The 21,458-nt window shown below is 44.1% G+C and overlaps 2 protein-coding genes and 1 long non-coding RNA gene across 8 annotated transcripts in view; 2 read left to right on the forward strand and 1 right to left on the reverse strand.

Annotated features, from left to right (window-relative positions):
* The window catches only part of LOC149453185 (uncharacterized), a 199,431-nt gene that overhangs the window by 18,727 nt on the left and 159,246 nt on the right, over positions 1 to 21,458 (forward strand). For 2 of the 5 annotated variants that reach the window (XM_089688336.1, XM_089688338.1), the window contains one exon: positions 188 to 4,315. The exons of the other annotated variants lie outside the window; for them this stretch is intronic. In XM_089688336.1, coding sequence (XP_089544462.1) covers positions 188 to 1,146 — 959 coding nt within the window. In that variant the 3' untranslated portion in view covers positions 1,147 to 4,315. Of the gene's footprint in view, positions 1 to 187; positions 4,316 to 21,458 lie in introns of those variants that run through there. 5 annotated transcript variants of the gene reach the window in all.
* On the reverse strand, positions 8,247 to 19,440 carry LOC149453188 (uncharacterized). 2 transcript variants are annotated; one of them, XM_089688401.1, is made up of 7 exons: positions 19,319 to 19,440; positions 14,982 to 15,117; positions 14,659 to 14,814; positions 14,450 to 14,528; positions 14,057 to 14,352; positions 13,857 to 13,971; positions 8,247 to 11,593 (listed from the first exon to the last, which is right to left on the reverse strand). In XM_089688401.1, the coding sequence occupies exons 2-7, from the start codon at positions 15,057 to 15,059 to the stop codon at positions 10,479 to 10,481; spliced, it is 1,839 nt and encodes a 612-aa protein (XP_089544527.1). In that variant the 5' UTR covers positions 15,060 to 15,117; positions 19,319 to 19,440; the 3' UTR covers positions 8,247 to 10,478. The 2 variants fall into 2 exon arrangements, with proteins under 2 accessions (XP_089544527.1, XP_089544526.1); XM_089688400.1 differs by having other exon boundaries at positions 8,247 to 11,596.
* LOC149453189 (uncharacterized) lies at positions 20,203 to 21,316 on the forward strand. The gene is made up of 2 exons (XR_016314717.1): positions 20,203 to 20,529; positions 21,134 to 21,316. It is a non-coding gene; the product is annotated as an uncharacterized LOC149453189 (long non-coding RNA).

A 21,458-nucleotide genomic window follows, 5' to 3' on the forward strand; every position in this document is an offset into this window, starting at 1 on the left:
CAACAAATGAGGAGGAGATACTGGACACCATATGAAAGGTCCATCTCTATTCCTCAATATAATGTCATGTTCCCAACAAATGAGGAGATACTGGACACCATATGAAAGAACCCTGTGGACTGATAGACCAATATAAATGACTCTGAAATGGAAAACATGAAAAAAAAATTTTTTTCTTCTCCGGCAGATGGTTCCAATTTCAGGAATTCCTCAGAGAGACATCTATCTCAAGATTATGAGGAAGATAATGGCCTCACACTATATTCTCTAGAAGTGAATCCCATTCCTGATGATTTAATACACGAGGGCCCGTACCAATTGCAGTGGTCAACGAATTCCTCTAATCCTGAGGAACCTTCTGATAAATCACATGGTGTTAAACCAGAAATAAATCTGAGATATCACAGTATAGATATATCAACAGATCCTTCAAATTCCAGGGAATCTTCTCTGGGGGTTGAAGAAGTTCACACAGGAGAGAACTCATTGTGTTCAAGGTGCGGGAAATCATTTACAAATCTTTCTGAACTTCTTCTGCATCTCAGATCTCACAGCAGTGTGACCTATACCTGTTCAGAGTGTTGGAAATCTTTCCCGGACAAGAGTGAACTTCTTAAACACCAAAAAAGTCACATGGGGGAAAATCTTTATCCGTGTTCCCAGTGCGGAAAATGTTTCACTCAGAAAGGAGATCTTAACAGACATCAGAGAGTTCACACGGGTGAGCGCCCTTTTCCTTGTTCGGAATGCGGGAAATTTTTCGCTCAAAAAGCAAACCTGGTTACACACAAGAGAATTCACACCGGGGAACGCCCCTTTTCGTGTTCAGAGTGCGGGAAATGTTTTCGTGACAGAGGAAAGCTTATTGTGCACCAGAAAATTCACACAGGCGAGCGTCCTTATTCATGCTCTGTGTGCGGGAAATGTTTCATCCGGAAAGGTGGCCTTCTCGTACACCAGAGAAGTCACACGGGCGAGCGTCCCTACTCGTGTTCGGAGTGCGGGAAATGTTTTACGGAGAAAGGAAAGCTTATCCGACACCAAAGCAGTCACACAGGAGAACGGCCTTTTTCATGTACGGAGTGCGGGAAATGTTTCTCACTTAAAGAAAATCTAAATAAACATCAGAAAACACATGTCCGTTAATTGTGTTGACAGCTGTGCCATTAACCAGGTTGAACCGCTCCGTTCGTAGAACAACCATGTGGTAAAAAGTTTAAAGAGTCTATCCCTTTAAAAGTGACCTTGTTTGAGACTCCAGTGGTGAGATCTGCCTGCTACAGTTCCTGGCCATCTTGGGATGGTAGGGAGAGTATGTTAGATGTTCTCAATCTCTGGTGACTTTGAAAACTGAAATCTCAATGGATGGAATGGGGTCAACAAGTTTGGAAAAAGGAATATATAGCAGTGATTCCCCCTCAGGAGTTGCTGGCCCTCCTAGCCTTCCTTATGATGACCTTCCCGTTACCTGTACCCAGACACTCACCTACCCGCAAGCAGTGACCAATGGACAGACTTCAAGGCCTTCAGTCGTCTTTTGCTAAATGTATTTGGCTCATATATCTAGAGAGAGAGGGTTAGGGGTACTGGATACCCTCAAAATAGAAAAAATACATTCGGCCTACTAGGAGCAAAATTGATGATGGCTCCAATGTCTCAATGGTAACTTCCTAGTTACAGTTGGAACTAACTGGTGTCCATAGAATCTTCAGTAGCTTCCTCTGAACATCAGTGGATCCTATTAAGTGTCTCTACTAGTGGCCATAGATACTGCTTTAGCAGCCTCCCAGTAGGATCTGCTTTTTGGACCCTAAGCAAACAATCGGACACCTTAAAGAGATAAGAAATTGGGCTCCCATCCAGTGTCCAGCCAACAGAAGCTTCCTCTTGACTCTCCTGGACATTCTTCTGAAGATGCTTGCTCTGGGTAGCCACCTTCCCAATTCTCCAGGCTCTGTCACAGGCTAGCTCAGATTCCTTGGGCTTTGGTTTGGGCTTCCTCCTCCATAGATACTGCCTTAGTAGCCTCCCAGTAGGATCTGCTTTTTGGACCCTAAGCAAACAATCGGACACCATAAAGACATAAGAAATTGGGCTTCCATCCAATGTCCAGCCAACAGAAGCTTCCCCTTGACTCTCCTGGACATTCTTCTGAAGATGCTCGCTATGGGTAGCCACCTTCCCGATTCTCCAGGCTCTGTCACAGGCTAGCTCAGATTCCTTGGTTTGGGCTTCCTCCACCAGGCAGGAAGGACCTACAAGACGAGGAATTCTCCACACTCATACCTGTCCCAGATGCCAGGCTTGGGAGGGAAAAAAAAGACCTTTCTATACTGTGACCCTGAATATTACTTGGGGGCTACCATAGTCCTATGAGGTGGATTCCGCTGTGAGGCTGGAAATGAGTCCGTCCTGCCTCAAATCATGCTGTAGAGATAAAGACATGTCCCGATGGCTCCACACCTTTCCCAACTGTGTGGTTAGCAAGTAAAAGCAACCTCAGCTCACTCCATCTAGGCCACGCTTCCAATGCATTTCGCCCTGCTTATGGAGGTCCATTATTAAACCTCGGGTGAGGTGAAATGCGTTGGTGGCGCGACCTAAATGGAGTGAACTGAGGCTTTCTCTGTACACAGCCAGGGCGTGTGTGGCTGCCGGGATGTCTCTTTATTTCCCAAGACCTTCCTTTACATCCATCATCTCTTCAAGGGCAAAACCCTTCTAGAAGGGCACCCTAAATATTAATCTCCAGCATTGGAATAAACCCCTCAGTGTTTGGCCAAGGCAGAATAAATATTTATAAGCAACATTCATTGTACACTATATTGCCAAAAGTATTGTCCCCACCCTCCAAATCATGTGATTCAGGTCTTCCAATCCCCCTCTATGGCCACAGGTGTATACAATCAAGCCCCTAGGCATGCAGACTGCTTCTACAAACATTGGTGAAAGAATGGGTCACTCTCAGCTCAGTGACTCCAAGCGTGGTCCCGTGATAGGTGGCCACCTGTGCAATAAGTCAATCCGTGACATTTCCTGGCTACTAAATATTCCACGCTCAACTGTTGGTGGGATTATAACAAAGTGGAAGCAACTGGGAACAACAGCAACTCAGCCACCAAGTGGTAGGCCACGTCGGATGCCGTGGTGTAAAGTACGCCACCACTGGACTCTAGAGCAGACTCTAGACTCTCTGGAGTGATCAATCACACTTCTCTCTCTGGCAATCCGATTAACGTGTCTGGGTTTGGCGGTGGCCAGAACGGTACTTGCCTAACTGCATGGTGTCAAGTGTAAAGTTTGGTGGAGGGGGGGATTATGGTGTGGGGTTGTTTTTCAGGGGTTGGACTTGGCCCCCTAGTTCCAGTGAAGGGAACTCTTAAGGCAACATTTTGGACAATTTCATGCCCCCAACTTTGTGGAAAGAATTTGGGGATGGCCCCTTCTTGTTCCAACATGACTGCCCACCAGTGCACAAAGCAAGGTCCATAATGAGATGGAGGAGCCAGTTTGGGGTGGAGGAACTTGACTGGCCTGCACACAGTCCTGACCTCAACCCCATAGAACACCTTTGGGATGAATTAGAGCGGAGACTGCGAGCCAGGCCTCCTCCCCCAACATCAGTGCCTGACCTGACAAATGTGCTTCTGGAAGAATAGTCCAACCTTCCCATAGACACCCTCCTAAACCTTGTGGACGGCCTTCCCAGAAAAGTTGAAGCTGTTATAACTGCAAAGGGCGGAGCCAACTCAATATTGAACCCTACAGACTAAGACTGGGGGGCCATTAAAGGTCATGTGTGTGGGAAGGCCGGCCGACCAATACTTGGGGCAATATAGTGTACAATGACAGAGACCCAACGATCACAGATAAGGTCCTCAATAAAGCTCAGGCTGCCTACAACCTAGCTTCAAACACTACTTTTAAATAGGGACACTGCAGCTTGGGGTAGGGTCCCTACAATTGTACCTTCTCCTTTTCCAGTGATGATAACGCCATCATTTTGAGGAGGAACACTGGCGGCTTTTCCCAGAATGGACGCCTTTACTATCGATGCAGAGTTTGGACTGTCCATTGTGGGAATCAGCTAATGGTTTATTTGCTATTTTATATATATATTTTTATAGTCTTTATGGTGAATTAATGATTTGCCGAATGTCTAAAAAACTGCCGTCACATCCAATCAGAAATCGTCTTACACCGATGTACCTTTTAGTTGGCTGCTTCTCATTGCTCTTTATTTTACTTTCCCGAAGAAGTTGACTTGTCATTGGTCACCACACTGTAAAACTAATTAAAAAATATATATTTTAAATCTTTTTTAAACTCTGGTTTTATTGTGCATTCATCGGTTATTTTCATTTTCTAACGTAAAGGGGTCTAAACCTTCCAGTATTCTTAGTCACTTAGATCATAATTCCATGAATTTACTATGAAAGTTGAGTCCATTCACAGAGAGTCATACATTTCCTTGCCTTCTTTGTGATCGATAGAGAGGAATCAGGACCTCCCTTCCTCCTGCCGGTGACCCCTCTAGGGATATAAAGACCTATATAGAGGAATCAGGACCTCCTTCCTCCTGCCGGTGACCCCTCTAGTAATATGAAGATCTATATAGAGGAATCAGGACCTCCTTCCTCCTGCTGGTGGCCCCTCTAGTGTAGTGATAGAAAGATCTATGTAGAGGAATCAGGACCTCCTGCCGGTGACCCCTCTAGTGATATAAAGATCTATATAGAGGAATCAGTACCTCCTTCCTCCTGCCGGTGACCCCTCTAGTGATATAAAGATCTATATAGAGGAATCAGTACCTCCTTCCTCCTGCCGGTGACCCCTCTAGGGATATAAAGACCTATATAGAGGAATCAGGACCTCCTTCCTCCTGCTGATGGCCCCTCTAGTGTAGTGATAGAAAGATCTATGTAGGGGAATCAGGACCTCCTTCCTCCTGCCGGTGACCCCTCTAGTAATATGAAGATCTATATAGAGGAATCAGGACCTCCTTCCTCCTGTCGGTGATCCCTCTAGTGATATAAAGATCTATATAGAGGAACCAGGACCTCCTTCCTCCTGCCGGTGACCCCTCTAGTGATATAAAGATCTATATAGAGGAATCAGGACCTCCTTCCTCCTGCCGGTGACCCCTCTAGTGATATAAAGATCTATATAGAGGAATCAGGACCTCCTTCCTCCTGTCGGTGATCCCTCTAGTGATATAAAGATCTATATAGAGGAATCAGGGCCTCCTTCCTCCTGTCCGTGATCCCTCTAGTGATATAAAGATCTATAAGGAGGTTCAACTTCAGTTCAACTTTTGTAACATATTGAAGAGTTATGTTGCCAATGGACTCTGCCAAGTCAGCAAGTGGCCATACTCTCAGCAGACTGGGCCTATGGAGGTATGTTAATGCATAATGCAGCATTTCAATCAGAACAGACCGCACACTGGCAGCAGACATGTCTCCTGACCCCGGAGGGTGCATAATAGGGCCATTATTTTAGCAGGCTGTGCACACTCAGGAGCTGGTAGGCAAACCTGGTTATCAGTAGTGGGTGTGGCAGCTGAGCATGGAGAGATTGTGTTACGAAGACATTAGCTTCCCTGACTTTGGGGCTAACCATGCTCCAGGGGCAATGGCAGTGCTTTTATTGGTACATGGGTTCTGGACAGGTAGGAGGACCATAGCCCAGAATTCAAAGGAGTCAGAGGGGTGTGGGGAAAGTGAGAGTCTTCTGCCGGAGGAACATGAATCTTCACATATTTACATTCTGCTGGAATATGCTCTGTGGCTGGCTCTCTTTAGTCCTGCTTTCTCTTTGGTGCTCCCAGAGATTTCTCCAGTGTTTTGAAGCCAATATGGGTATTGGCAGTAGAGAAGTTCCTCCCACTGAAATCTATATAGGTGGGACTGGGAACTCCCCACTGGTAGCATATGAGCCAAGCTGGCCATGGACCGTAGCCAAAATACAGTGGGGCAAAAAAGTATTTAGTCAGCCACCAATTGTGCAAGTTCTCCCACTTAAAAAGATGAGAGAGGCCTGTAATTGGCATCATAGGTAGACCTCAACTATGAGAGACAAAATGAGAAAAAGAAATCCAGACAATCACATTGGCTGATTTGGAAGAATTTATTTGCAAATTATGGTGGAAAATAAGTATTTGGTCACCTACAAACAAGCAAGATTTCTGACTCTCACAAACCTGTACCTTCTTCTTTAAGAGGCTCCTCTGTCCTGCACTCATTACTTGTATCAATGGCACCTGTTTGAACTTGTTATCAGTATAAAAGACACCTGTCCACAACCTCAAACAGTCACACTCCAAACTCCACTATGGTGAAGACCAAAGAGCTGTCGAAGGACACCAGAAACAAAATTGTAGACCTGCACCAGGCTGGGAAGACTGAATCTGTAATAGGCAAGCAGCTTGGTGTGAACAAATCAACTGTGGGTGCAATAATTAGAAAATGGAAGACATACAAGACCACTGATAATCTCCCTCGATCTGGGGCTCCACACAAGATCTCACCCCGTGGGGTCAAAATGATCACAAGAACGGTGAGCAAAAATCCCAGGACCACACAAGGGGACCTAGTGAATGACCTGCAGAGAGCTGGGACCAACGTAACAAAGGCTACCATCAGTAGCACACTACGCCGCCAGGGACTCAGATCCTGCAGTGCCAGACGTGTCCCCCTGCTTAAGCCAGTACATGTCCGGGCCCGTCTGAAGTTTGCTAGAGAGCATTTGGATGATCCAGAAGAGGATTGGGAGAATGTCATATGGTCAGATGAAACCAAAATAGAACTGTTTGGTAGAAACACAACGTGTCGTGTTTGGAGGAGAGAGAATGCTAAGTTGCATCCAAAGAACACCATACCTACTGTGAAGCATGGGGATGGCAACATCATGCTTTTTAGCGGTTTCTCTGCAAAGGGACCAGGACGACTGATCCATGTACAGGACAGAATGAATGGGGCCATGTATCGTGAGATTTTGAGTGCAAACCTCCTTCCATCAGCAAGGGCATTGAAGATGAAACGTGGCTGGGTCTTCCAACATGACAATGATCCCAAACATACCGCCCAGGCAACGAAGGAGTGGCTTCGTAAGAAGCATTTCAAGGTCCTGGAGTGGCCTAGCCAGTCTCCAGATCTCAACCCCATAGAAAACCTTTGGGGGGAGTTGAAAGTCCGTGTTGCCCAGCGACAGCACCAAAACATCACTGCTCTAGAGGAGATCTGCATGGAGGAATGGGCCAACATACCAGCAACAGTGTGTGCCAACCTTGTGAAGACTTACAGGAAACGTTTGACCTCTGTCATTGCCAACAAAGGATATATAGCAAAGTATTGAGATGAACTTTTGATATTGACCAAATACTTATTTTCCACCATAATTTGCAAATAAATTCTTTCCAAATCAGCCAATGTGATTGTCTGGATTTTTTTTCTAATTTTGTCTCTCATAGTTGAGGTCTACCTATGATGCCAATTACAGGTCTCTCTCATCTTTTTAAGTGGGAGAACTTGCACAATTGGTGGCTGACTAAATACTTTTTTGCCCCACTGTAACTAATTGGTATAGCCCATAGGGGGGCGGGAGGGTGGGCATCGTTCCAACACTGTACATACATCATTAGAACAGTAATAAAAGATTAAATTCGACACCCTACCTTCTCCTTGAAGGACAATCCAAACACCCTACATATGCCATGAGGGACAGACCTGACACCCTACTCACACATGGGTAAAACCAATGGGAAGGTTCCCCTCTCACCAGTCAACTTGAAAGGAAGTTATAGGTATCATTACATTTCAAATCAGTTCTGACCAAGGAACACCAAAATTTCCCAAACTCATTAACAAAGTTATGGAGTCAGAATTCCTGGAAGACCTCAACCCTTGGATGACCAGCAGTCAATTTCTGGAATGCTCAGACCAAATGTAGTACTGCCAGTAAGGCATCAGTTAACTAATTTACATCTAAATATAAAGATGAAGATGATCACATGATGGTTCCCAATCACTATTCGAGACCCCGGATGTTATAGCCAGTGGCATCTGTAAACCAGGACTTACTCCTGTGCAGGCTTCTGGCTATCTTATGAGGAGTCTAAATTTAAATATTCTCGGAGCCTGGAAACATTACTCTCAAGGGGTTAAAGAACCGGGTTGTGCGCTGCTCGGAGATGCTCCGGAAGGCCTTGGGATCATTAGGACAAGAATAAAGGATTCAACCATTAGTTCCGTAGTATACCAAAATTTATTTTGTGTATTTCTGTTTGAACCAACACATTCCACAGTCCCCACGTAGACATGGTGGAAGCATAGTCTTTCAATAGAATGTCCCCACCATGGTAATACTGACACGCATGGACAGTAGGACCAAAATGGGCCAAAACCAATTGACCTACTGGTGTTTTTGCAACTGCAACCGGAAACTGGAATGAGGCCTTACGAACACAGGAGCAACCTGTGCAGACAAACCCCTGGTTGAAGCTGTCCCAAGGGCTCCAGTGCATGAAAGGCAAGAACTTTGACTGCTAAGTCATCACACTTCCTTGGCTCAATAGACATTCCTGATATCCCAGAATCCCCTGGACAAGGCTTACTGTGCCGTAACATAGCCGAGGTCACATCGCCACCATTAGACGTACAAATAAGTAGCTAATTTGACTAGTGTTCTTTGGGTTTTCTTTGGTACCTGACCTACAGCAATGTCTACACTGGAGGAGAAGGTTTACAGACCATCTCCTAGCAGCTGAAGGTCAGGGCTCATTTACACTTGCTTCAAAATGTGGCATTGGACACGCTTTTTTAAAGTACTCTGCCAATTAAAGCCCCGGTCACTGAATAAAATGGTCATCCTACACATCCTACAGTCCCATTCACATGTTGTGTTTGTTTTGCCTAAAAAAATGATTCTCCATGTCACTTTCTTGGTGCTTCAGAGTGTCTCCAAAGCCTCCATAGAAGTCTATGACAACGCTTGCTTACAGCACCTGCGGCATTTTAGAGGCTTTTATTCAGCTTTAGCTTTGTTTTGGAGGTATTGCAAGTGTGAGATATCCCAGGAGGCACTGGGAAACCAAGCAAACCGGAAAGACATCATCAGCAGTCAATTCTGGTTCCTGTGTACTTATTCTGGTAGTGTCTGGTGTAGACGTCATTTCTGGTGTGGAGCAAGAGGAAGGTGAGTGGTGTCTGGACAGGAGTGGAGCAACTAGCAGATGGCACACATGGTGTGCAACATGAATGCTGTAGCGGAAGGTGAACAGGCACCGGAAAGAGAGGACTGCGTGGCAGAGGATCAGCAGAGCTGGGGGACCGGAGAAACTAGCAATGTAGTGCTCAATGTGGTGTTAATATAGTGGGAGTTGAGAGGGGACCAGAGAGAGAGGAGGATCAGCAAATAAGAGGATCTGCAGAGATGGGGGTTACTACTGAGTAGGGGATCAGCAAAAGCTGGGTCTGCTACTAAACGGGAGATCAGCAGAACTAGGGTTTACTCTGAGCAGGGGATCAGCAGAGCTGGAGGTTCCTTCTAAATGGGGGATCAGCAAAGCTGGGGGTTACTCTGAGCAGGGGATCAGTAGAGCTGGAGGTTCCTAATAAATGGGGGATCAGCAGAGCTGGGGGTTACTGTGAGCAGGGGATCAGCAGAGCTGGACGTTCCTTCTAAATGGAGGATCAGAACTGGGAGTTACTCTGAGTGGGGGATCAGCAGAGCTGGAGGTTCCTACTAAATGGAGGATCAGCAGAACTGAGGGTTACTCTGAGCAGGGGATCAGCAGAGCTGAACATTCCTACTAAATGGAGGATCAGCAGAAATGGGAGTTACTCTGAGTGGGGGATCAGCAGAGCTGGAGGTTCCTACTAAATGGGGGATCAGCAGAGCTGGAGGTTCCTAATAAATGGGGGATCAGCAGAGACGGGGGTTATTCTGAGCAGGGGATCAGCAGAGCTGGTGGTCCCTACTAAATGGGGGATCAGCAGAGATGGGGGTTACTCTGAGCAGGGGATCAGCAGAGCTGGAGGTCCCTACTAAATGGGGGATCAGCAGAGCTGAGGGTTACTCTGAGCAGGGGATCAGCAGAGCTGGAAGTTCCTACTAAATGGGGGATCAGCAGAGCTGGGGGTTACTCTGAGCAGGGGATCAGCAGAGCTGGAGGTTCCTACTAAATGGGGGATCAGCAGAGCTAGGGGTTACGGTCGGTGCTTTAATGTGTGTTAAAATTGATGCAAGTGTAAACGAGCCCTTATTGTTTATTAGATCGCTCAGTGCGCTTCGTGACGACCAATCCGACAAGTTTGGTTGCCGTCTAAAATCGATTTCCTTTCAACGAAAGCCTGCAACTTTTCCCCCAAAAGAACAGATGTGAGTAAATATTATTTTACAGGCTCCTTTGTGAGTCGTGTTTTGGCCAGGAGTTGTCCTCTTTGGATGAAACACCCTACAAATAAAGTTTTCCCTTTTCAGTGAGCGTGAGTTCTTTGATGGTTGAGAAGGTTTGCCTTCTGCGCGAAGGTTTTGCCGCAGGTCGTGCATGGGAAAGGTTTGACGTCCCTGTGGATCCTCTGGTGGATGGTGAGATCTGACCGATGCTTGAAGCACTTTCCGCACTCCGGGCAGGGGTAAGGCCTCAGGCCCGAGTGGATCCTAAGGTGCCGGACCAGGTCCGACTTGAACCGGAAACACTTGCCGCACTCGGAGCATGGGAAAGGTTTTTCGCCCGTGTGAATCTTACGGTGCTCGGCGAGATGGGACTTGTGGCGGAAATACTTCCCGCACTCGGGACAAGGGAAAGGCTTTTCCTGTGAGTGAAAGCGCTGGTGCGCCACCAGGATGGACTTCCGTGAGAAAGATTTGCCGCACTCGGTGCAAGGGAAAGGACGCTCTCCCGTGTGAGTCCTTAGGTGCTTGGTGAGGATGGACTTCTGGCTGAAGCACTTCCCACAGTAGTCACAGGGAAACGGCCTTTCGCCATTGTGGACTCTGTGGTGCTGGTTGAGGACTGATTTCTGGGCGAAGCATTTGCCGCACTCCGAACAGGTAAACGGCCGCTCCCCTGTGTGGGTCCGACGATGGCGAACGAGGTCCGACTTGTGGGAGAAGCTCCTCCAGCACTCAGAGCACGGAAAGGGGCGCTCAATGGTATGAATCTTCTGGTGCTCCTCCAGGTCCGGTTTCTGGGCGAAGCGCTTTCCACATTCTGGACAAGCAAAGGGCCTCTCTATCACGGTAATCCGCTGAGACTGCTTGACACTTTTATCAGAGTCACAATGTTGAAGGCCTTTGTTCCCACCCAATGACCTGCTGGGAGAAGATTCCTTGGGGAGAGAGGGATCCTGGGATCTTTCTTCAATATGATGGACATCTGAGGTGATGGTGTTTGAGATATCAGGGGAAGGTTCTTCTTCAGGTACTGGGGAATCCGATAATCTATCCATACTGTGAAGTCCCTGACGCAGATTTGTGGTAAGGCGGTTTTCTTCTGAAGACTCTTGTGCAACATCATCATCATCTTCTGTCTTACACTCTGAAGATAAGAAGGGCCGTTCTTCAGAAAGGTTCTCCATGTCACCTCCATCTGCTGGGAAAAGAAAAAAGACCAACTGTCATTTGGGGAGAGAAGCAGACCAACTGGCATTTGGAAAAAGAAGACCAACTGTTATTTGGGGAGAGAAGACCAACTGTCATTTGGGAAAAGAAGAAAACCAACTGTCATTTGGGAAAAGAAGATCAACTGTTATTTGGGGAGAGAAGACCAACTGGCATTTTGAAAAAGAAGAAGACCAACTGTTATTTGGGAAGAGAAGGAAAACCATCTGGTCATTTGGGAAAAGAAGAAGACCAACTGTCATTGGGATAAGAAGACCAACTGTTATTTGGGGAGAGAATACCAACTGACATTTGGAAAAAGAAGAAGACCAACTGTCATTTGGGAAAGAAGAAGACCAACTGTTCTTTGGGAAAGAAGAAGACCAACTATCATTTGGGATAAGAAGAACAACTGTCATTTGGGAAAAGAAGAAAACCAACTGTCATTTGGGAAAAGAAGATCAACTTTTATTTGGGGAGAGAATTACAACTGGCATTTTGAAAAAGAAGAAGACCAACTGTTATTTGGGAAGAGAAGGAAAACCATCTGGTCATTTGGGAAAAGAAGAAGACCAACTGTCATTTGGGATAAAAAGACCAACTGTTATTTGGGGAGAGAATACCAAATGACATTTGGAAAAAGAAGAAGACCAACTGTCATTTGGGAAAGAAGAAGACCAACTGTTTTTGGGAAAGAAGAAGACCAACTATCATTTGGGATAAGAAGAACAACTGTCATTTGGGAAAAGAAGTCCAACTGCCATTTGGGAAAAGAAGACCAATTGTCATTTGGCAAAAGAAGAAGACCAACTGTCATTTGGGAAAAGAAGAAGACCAACTGTCATTTGGGAAAAGAAGAAGACCAACTGTCATTTGGGAAAATAAGAAGACCAACTGTCATTTGGGAAAAGAAGAAGACCAGCTGTCATTTGGGAAAAGAAGAAGACCAGCTGTCAATTAGGAAAGAAGAAGACCAACTGTTCTTTGGGAAAGAAGAAGACCAACTATCATTTAGGATAAGAAGAACAACTGTCATTTGGGAAAAGAAGAAGACCAACTGTCCTTTGGGAAGAAAAGAAGTCCAACTGTCATTTGGGAAAAGAAGACCAACTGTCCTTTGGGAAGAGAAGAAGACCAACTATCATTTAGGAAAAGAAGAAGACCAACTGTCCTTTGGGAAGAGAAGAAGTCCAACTGTCATTTGGGAAAAGAAGACCAACTGTCCTTTGGGAAGAGAAGAAGACCAACTATCATTTGGGAAAAGAAGAAGACCAACTGTCCTTTGGGAAGAAAAGTCCAACTGTCATTTGCGGAAAAACCAAGTCATCAATGCAATTAAACATCATACTCAGAAAGTTCTCAGGGACTGGTATTAAAACTGTGTGTTTTGAGCCTCTACCATTTGATTTTACTCTCGTACAGCCGCAATTACATCAAAAACTGCCCTAGAGAGGACTCTACAGTGGCATTGTACGGAAGTGGATTATGCCAAAAATCTTATTTCACCCAGCAAGTTGGTGACCTGTGAACAAACTTGAGCACCTCGGATTTTCACAAGGAAAGCCAAGATATGCTTTTTGACCTCCCCTTTTTAAGGAGGATCCCATAAATTTGACTTTTGCAACTTTGTTGGTGGCCATGCTGAAATAAAACCAGTAACCTGCAGTAACTGTACACATTACAAAGTATCTGGAAACATCTGTTAAGCCTACATAAGAATGTCATTATGGTATTAAAGATGGGCAGATGTTCTGCTGAAGATGAAGACCCATCTGCAAGGACAACATTTTTTAGTCCCAAAGACACACAGAAAGCCCAAGAAGACAAGGAGATTCCAGAGAGCAAACTCTAGAGTGTTTTTGATTTGTAGGTGGATGGAGATTGTGCATTTGGCCTTCTAAGGTTGCTACAGGTCAAATAGAGATCCATAGGTGAAGGACTTCATCTGATGTTCTTCTGAAATTGGGACTCAAAAGAGCTGCAAAATCCTCCACAAACACCACTGACTAAACAAGAAGGAAGTCTACATCTATCCCTAATGAAGGACTTTGGGGACCTGTACTCAGTCCTGATGTATGGAAGTACATTTAATCCCAAAAAAAAGATCATCGTTAATGCGGCTGGTGGTACACCATAAAAATTTGTGACAGCAACAACTTCACATGATGCTTCATATGGAAGAGGAATGAGAAGTTGGGAGATTGTTGTGAAGATGAAACAAGACGAATCGTAAAGTCACATTTATTGCTCACCTGTGCCGATCTCCCTAGGAATGTCCTCAGCCTTACATGGTTGGTAGACCACCGAACAGGTCTCTTTTTCTTCCTCCTCTTTATCTTCTACTTTAATATTTAGAAGAAGTTCACTCTAAGATGACAAAAATTTAAGAACAATGAATTGTGACATACGACACAGACAAACTCCAAGTTTGACAAGCCCAAGTTCCACTTACCTGATAATGGTGAGCGATGTTGTGTTCTTGGATAGAATCTCCAGAATACAGAGGACGGGGACATCTCTCTAGTGGGTTCCCATTACTGGATCCATCTACCTGATGATGGTGAGGGATGGTGTGTTCTTGGATAGAATCTCCAGAATACAGAGGACGGGGACATCTCTCTTGTGGGTTCCCATTATTGGATCCATCTACCTGATGATGGTGAGGGACGGTGTGATCTTCCTGTGTGGAATCCCGGGAATACAGAGGACGGGGACATCTCTCTAGTGGGTTCCCATTACTGGATCCATCTGTAGGAAAGAAACACACTGACTGAATCCATTGTTGATGGGGGATCTAGGTGGAGCCTCTGTACTGCTCTCTCCTTTCCAATAAAGTCCCTCTTACCTTGCGATGTGAAGGTTTGGCAATTCTCAATCTTCACATCCTTCGAGAGGTCTCTACTATCTTCTAAATACCCCCAGCCCTATAAAAAAAATAGACAGTGACACCCTGACACCTTATAGGAACCTGACACACACAATGATACAGTCACCATCCAGACACATCCCTTGTCTGTTACTGGAGTATGTCCCAGAATTCCCGGCACCGCTCACCTCTCCCGTCAGGAGCTCAACGATCCTGTTGGTGAGTTCTAGAATCTTTTGCTCCTTTTTCTTTTCAGCCGTGTAATCCATGGTGGAGTTTCGTCCTCCTGACAAATATTTTACACGTGTAATGCATTCGCCTGACTTTTTCATAATCATATAATCCTGAAAAATCAAGTAAGAAGGTTACCGTATAAACATGGTTGACCACACCATATGACATCTCCAAAATATGTGACACCCCCCCCCCCCCCAACCCAGGATCTTCCTCATCTCTCCGGTCAGGTCTGTGTTTTATTCAGCGATAAGTGACCTCCCAGAATGCTCCTCACTTCTCCAGACAGCAGGTAGATGATCTCCAGGGTGAGGTTTAATATCTTTTCTGTCACGTAACTCCGGTTGTTGTCCATCTCGAGGACTTGGAGTGTGGCGTCTGGTCAAGGTGGGAGTCTTGTGCCCCGTTGCCTCCTGGGAATAAATACAGTCAATGTTACAAATGAGAAAATGTTTTTACTTCATGAAGTTCTGTGCTCCCGTTATGCATATTTTCCTTCTAATTTCCTGTTGTTAAATTGACGCCTTGCATGGGTCAATGACCTCAATGCAGGAGTGGACAGCAATAACTATTTCAGAAGACTGGGGAAGTGTTGAAACCTTGTCAGATCTGTGTTCAAAAGATACCCCCCCTCATGCCCTATCCCTGTGGCCAGTCCTGAACCAGTGTGCAAATTCATGGGACAGCAAATCTGGGGTGAATTCCATGTAGAGGTTCTTGCTCAACATCAGAATATCATTGCAAGGCCATAATGAGGGAAAACTGCCTACAACTGTCTATTTGGACAATGGATGGGACATCTTTCAGAAAGAGAAATGGGCAATAAGACTACGGATAAGTGGACCATCCTGTTCTCCAAAGCAGCTTCTAGATGACCACTGAGAGCTTCGAAGATGTTGGTAGGACCTCTCCAAGAACTCTTATTCTTGAAGAGCCCACCACAGCTGGAGTAGTAACCCATTACACATGATTGGGACAAGTCTAGGTCATGCATGTTTAGGATGGTTTTTCCTAGAGGGTGACTGGCAATAAGAACCTGGTACGTATAGAGGAGCGGTCCATCCTGTTCCCTAAAGCAGCGAGAGGAATGACTTCTAAAAGACTACAGAGAGGTTTCAAGATGTTAGTAGGACCTCTCCAAGAACTCTTATTCTTGAAGAGCCCACCACAGCTGGAGTAGTAACCCAATACACATGACTGGGACAAGTCTAGGTCATGCATGTTTAGGATGGTTTTTCATAGAGGGTAACGGGCAATAAGAACCTAGTACGTATAGAGGAGTGGTCCGTCCCGTTCCCTAAAGCAGCTAAAGGAATGACTTCTAGAAGACCACAGAGAGGCTCCAAGGTATTGGAAGAACCTCTGAAAGAGGTGGACATGTTTACCACAGCTAGTGACCGGTCACAGATAGATCTTGGTTATGCGTTGTCAGGATGAATTCCCTCTCTTCCACCTTCAGAGAGAGCGATAGGCAATGAGAACCTGCTACATGCAGAAGAGTGGTCCGTCCTGTTCCCCAGTGCAGCAAATAACGACTTTTAGATGGTCACAAAGTGGTTCCATGGCATTGGAAGAACCTTTACCAGAGCTCTCCTGATAGTGGAAGAGCTCACCACAGCTCAGCTCACCACAGTTACCTGTTACACATGATTGAGACAAGTCTAGGACAAGCGTAGTCAGGATGATTTCCCTCTCTGTCTTCCAAATAGGGTGACAGGCAATAAGAACCTGGTATGTATAGAGGAGTGCTCTGTCCCGTTCCTCAAAGCAGCAAATAACGACTTTTAGATGGTCACAAAGTGGTTCCATGGTGTTGGAAGAACCTTTACCAGAGCTCTCCTGATAGTAGAAGAGCTCATCACGGCTGGAGTAGTTACCTGTTACACATGATTCGGACAAGTCTAGGACAAGTGTGGTCAGGATGATTTCTCTCCCTGTCTTCCAGGAGGGTGACGGGCAATAAGAACCTGGTATGTACAGAGGAGTGTTCTGTTCCGTCCCTCAAAGCAGCGAAAGGAATGACTTCTAGATGACCATAGAGAGGTTCCAAGCTGTTGGAAGAACCTCTGCAAGGGGTGGAAATGCTTACACCAGCTGGAGTAGTGACCCATCACAGATATCGAGGACAAGTGTAGGTCATACATTGTCATGGATGATTTCCCTCTCTTTGACTTTCAAGGTGGTGATGGGCAATAAGAACCTTGAAGGTACAGAGAATCGGTCTCTCCTGTTCCCCAACTTCTAGATGGCCACAAAGAAGTTCCATGCTGTTGCAAGAGCTCTTCTGATGGTGGACATGCTCACCACAGCTGAAGTGGTAACCCTTTACACATAATTGGGACAAGTCTAGGTCATGCATGGTCAGGATGATTTCCCTCTCTGTCTTTCGGAGAAAGTGATGGGCAAAAAGAACCCGGTATTTACAGAGGAGGGGGCTCTCCCTTTCCTTAAAGTAGCAAAAGGAATAACTTCTAGATGACCACAGAGATGTTCCAAGGTGTTGAAGGAACCTCTGCAAGAGGTGGAAATGATTTCCACAGCTGGAATAGTGACCAGTTAAAGAAGATTAAGACAAGTCCATGTCATGCATTTTCAGGACGATTTCCCGCTCTTTGACTTTCAGTGAGGGCGATAGGCAATAAGAACCTGCTACGTAGAGAGAAGTGGTCTGTCCCGTTCCCCAATGCAGCAAATAACGACTTCTAGATGATCACAAAGAGGTTCCATGGTGTTTCAAGACACTTGAAAACAAGAGCTCTTCTGATGGTGGATTTCCTCTCTTTGAATTTCAGAGAGACTGATGAGCAATGAGAACCTGACATGTAGGAGTGACCTGTCCACAAAGCAGCAAGAGGGACAACTTCTAGATGACCACAGAGAGGTTTCAAGAACCTGTAATATAAAAGCTCTACTGATGGTGGATGTGCCTACAGCACATGGAGTAGTAACCCGTTACAGACAATAGGGGCAAGTCTCGATCATGAGTGGTCAGGATGATTTTCCTCTTTTTCGGAGATGCTGATAGTCAATAAGAGCGTGGTACGTACAGGGGAGTGGTCTCTTCCTTACCCCCAAGCAGCAAAAGGAACCACTTCTAGATGACCACCGAGAGGTTCCAAGGTGTTTCAAGAGCTTTTCTGATGGTGGATTTCCCTCTCTTTGAATTTCAGAGAAGGTGGTGGGAAATGAGAACCTGATATGTAGAGAGGACTGGCTTGTCCACAATGTAGCAAGAGGGACAACTTCTAGATGACCACAGAGAGGTTCCAAGAACCTGTAATATAAGAGCTCTACTGATGGTGGACATGCTTATAGCACATGGAGTAGTAACCCATTACAAACAATAGGGGCAAGTCTCGATCATGAGTGGTCAGGATGATTTCCTCTCTGTCGGAGACGGTGATGGTCAATAAGAACGTGGTACGCACAGGGGAGTGGTCTCTTCCTTACCCGCCAAGCAGCAAAAGGAACCACTTCTAGATGACCACAGAGAGGTTCCACGGCATTGCAGGAACCTCTGCCAGAACTTTTTTCATGGTGGACATGCTCGCTACAACTGGAGTATTGACCCATCACAGAAGATGGGACAAGTATAGGTCATGTGTAGTCAAGATGACCCTCCCTCCCTCTCTTTGACCCTCTATTGCCTCATTGTAGGACATTTTCCCAAATTTTGAGGGATGTCTACACTTCATGAAAGCACAATGCCAGAAGAAAGGGGTGACACCAGCCCTTCCTTCAGTTTACCTTAGTAGGAGTTCTCCACTGCAGCCATATTCCAGAGGGCTCCTCACTGGGTGGGTTTTCTTCCTGCCTTTTTCTGCCAATCACAATCAAACTTCTGCTCTGATTCAGGCAGCTGTTAGTAACATCTCAGTACTCATGTCAGGCTTTTTTGAGTGGGATACAGAGAGGATCTTACAGCAGGAAGGTCTTGGAATCCTTCACCTGTAGCCCAAGCTGGGGTTCCCAGACCACCAGATGATGGACACAAATTATTAAGGGGGACCGATGCCTCACAGCGGTGAAACAATCGGTCTGCCTACAGTGCAAATGCCTTGAAAACTCTACACAGGGATAGTCATTCATACGGAGAGCTGCAACGGAACTGGGTGACCGCCTGCGTCACCGTGGTCACCTCTAGGCACATACCAGGAATTTGGGATCTAATGTTGGTGGACTGTTATTCTGTATGAAGTCTATACATCATTGCCGGCCATTTTTGGCAGCAACCGCATATTGCGTTCAGGGCCAATGTTTGAGCTGCCTTTTTTGGTGAAAGTTTTGCCATCAAGTTAGAAGGTCGCGTTGGTGTGGCACCTGATTGGCCGCTGATCGTGAACCAGTGGAGTCCCCCACCCAAGGGTGCAAGTTCTTGGCCCACTCCCCAGACCACCTAACCCTTGGCATGCGCATCCATCAAGGACCATAAAAAAAGAAGAGGATACCTAGAACATTACCGGGGATCAGAACATTTTTGGTTCTTGGTTTTCTAAGCTAGCTGAGATATTTCTCCTCCAGCCTTTGAAGGAAACAATGTCAGAAGGTGACCATAGAAAACGATGGTGGCACGAGTCACGGGGCGATGTGCAGGAATGGGGTGAGGATACATACCTCTCTCTCCCTCTCAGTGATCCGGGCTTTGTTTGATGACACAGTGACATTCGGAGGGAGTGTGGGAGGAGTAGCAAAGGATTCTGGGAAATGTAGTTTAGCCAGGGGGGGGGGGGAAGGGCAGCATGGCTCGATGCTACAAAGTATCAACACAAGGCTCTCCTCCTCCATACAAAGATCTCTCTGTTCTGTAGAAGGGGGACCCACCACCGGCCTGACAAGCCCTTCACTGACCACTGGTGGTCCGAGGTTCTACACGTCTTCTCCGACAACAGATTATTTATCGGTTTATTATTGATAGGGTTGTCTTATGGAGCGCTGATATAGTCTGTGGCGTGGTACAAATCACCAAGGCGAGAGTCATAGAACCAGAGGAACATAGAAGGGTGACGCCTGAAAAACACCGAGCCGCCCATCCACTCCACCTCTCTTTTCAAACGCGTTTTTTAAAATTTTATTTTGTTTTTTTGGATGTTTGTCCTAAATACGGTATATTCACATTCCATCAGGACATGCGGCGGTGTGCGTTGTGTAGGGGCAATGTGCTGCTCTGTAATTGTGTCGTGTTTACTGTTTATACGTTTACTAGTGTTTATTTTAGTAATGTTTTTTAATTATATTTTCTTCTCCATAATAATAATAAGAATATTATTATTATAATAATAATTTTTTATTATTGAATGTTTTATTTCAATTATTTTTATATTCGTTATTTATTAACATTTATTATTATTTATAATGTTTACTATAATTTAGTTTTTACTATTATTTTATATATTTATTTAACATTCCTCACCTTATTTATGTGTTGATTAGATTTTCATGTACAGCAATGTGCTGCTTTGTAATTGTTTCATTTTTACTGTTTATATGTTTATTATTATAATAAGAATTTTTATTTAATGTTTTGAGTTATTTCTATATTCGGTATTTATTATTAACATTTACTATTATTATTTATGATTATTATAATTTAGTTTTTGCTATTATTTTATATATTTATTTAACATTCCTCTCCTTATTTATGTGTTGATTAGATTTTCATGTACAGCAATATGCTGCTTTGTAATTGTGTCGTATTTACTGTTAATTTTAATATATGTTTTTTAATTATTATTATTATACAGGATTTATATGGCGCCAACAGTTTTCTCAGCACTTTACAATATAATGGGAGACAATACAGCAACAATACAGTTCAATACAAGAGGGTGAGGAGGTCCTGATCCTAGGAGCTTACAATCTAAGAGGGAATTATATTTTAATATATTCTTCATCATAATAATATTATTATTTTTATTATTTAATGTTTTATGGTAATTATTTTTATATTCGCTATTTATTAACATTTACTTCTATTATTTATAATGTTCATTGTAATTACATTTTTGCTATTATTTTATTTATTTAACATTTCTCTCCTTATTTATGTGTTAATTGCTGTACATGAAAATCGGTCTGCTGCTTTGTAAATGTGTCGTATTGCAGTTTATACGTTTACTAGTGTTTATTTTAATATGTTTTTTAATTATATTTTAATATTTTCTTCTTCTTCATCATAATAATAATGTTATTATTATTATAATTTGTATTATTTAATGTTTTATGTTAATTCTTTTTATATTCATTATTATTAACATTTACTATTAATATTTATGTTTATTATAATTTAATTTTTGCTATTATTTTATTTAACATTCCTCTCCTTATTTATGTGTTGATTAGATTTTCATGTACAGCAATGTGCTGCTTTGTAATTGTGTCATATTTACTGTTAATTTTAATATATGTTTTTTAATTATTATTATTATACAGGATTTATATGGCGCCAACAGTTTGCTCAGTGCTTTACAATATACCGGGAGACAATACAGCAACAATACAGTTCAATATAAGAGGGAAAGGAGGGCCTGATCCTGGGAGCTTACAATCTAAGAGGGAATTATATTTAATATCTTCCTCTTCTTCATCATAATAATAAAAATATTATTATGATAATTTTTATTATTTAATGTTTTATTTCAATTATTTTTATATTCGTTATTTATTAACATTTGCTATTATTATTTATAATGTTTATCATTTAGTTTTTGCTATTATTTTATTTTATATATTTATTTGACATTCCTCTCCTTCTTTA

The sequence above is a fragment of the Staurois parvus genome, unplaced genomic scaffold (genome assembly GCF_062004578.1).
Source record: "Staurois parvus isolate SC_StPar_1 unplaced genomic scaffold, SC_StPar_1.0 ptg000449l, whole genome shotgun sequence".
NCBI classification, from domain to species: Eukaryota; Metazoa; Chordata; class Amphibia; order Anura; family Ranidae; genus Staurois; species Staurois parvus.

Bases quoted from the DNA above. Each gene is read 5' to 3' on its own strand.
- LOC149453188 (XM_089688400.1), bottom strand. From the start codon at position 15,059: ATGGACAACAACCGGAGTTACGTGACAGAAAAGATATTAAACCTCACC. The intron at 14,815-14,981 runs GTGAGGAGCATT...TTGATTTTTCAG, and splicing joins TCTACCTGCTGTCTGGAGAA to GATTATATGATTATGAAAAA. The intron at 14,529-14,658 runs GTGAGCGGTGCC...TTTTTTTTATAG, and splicing joins TTGAGCTCCTGACGGGAGAG to GGCTGGGGGTATTTAGAAGA.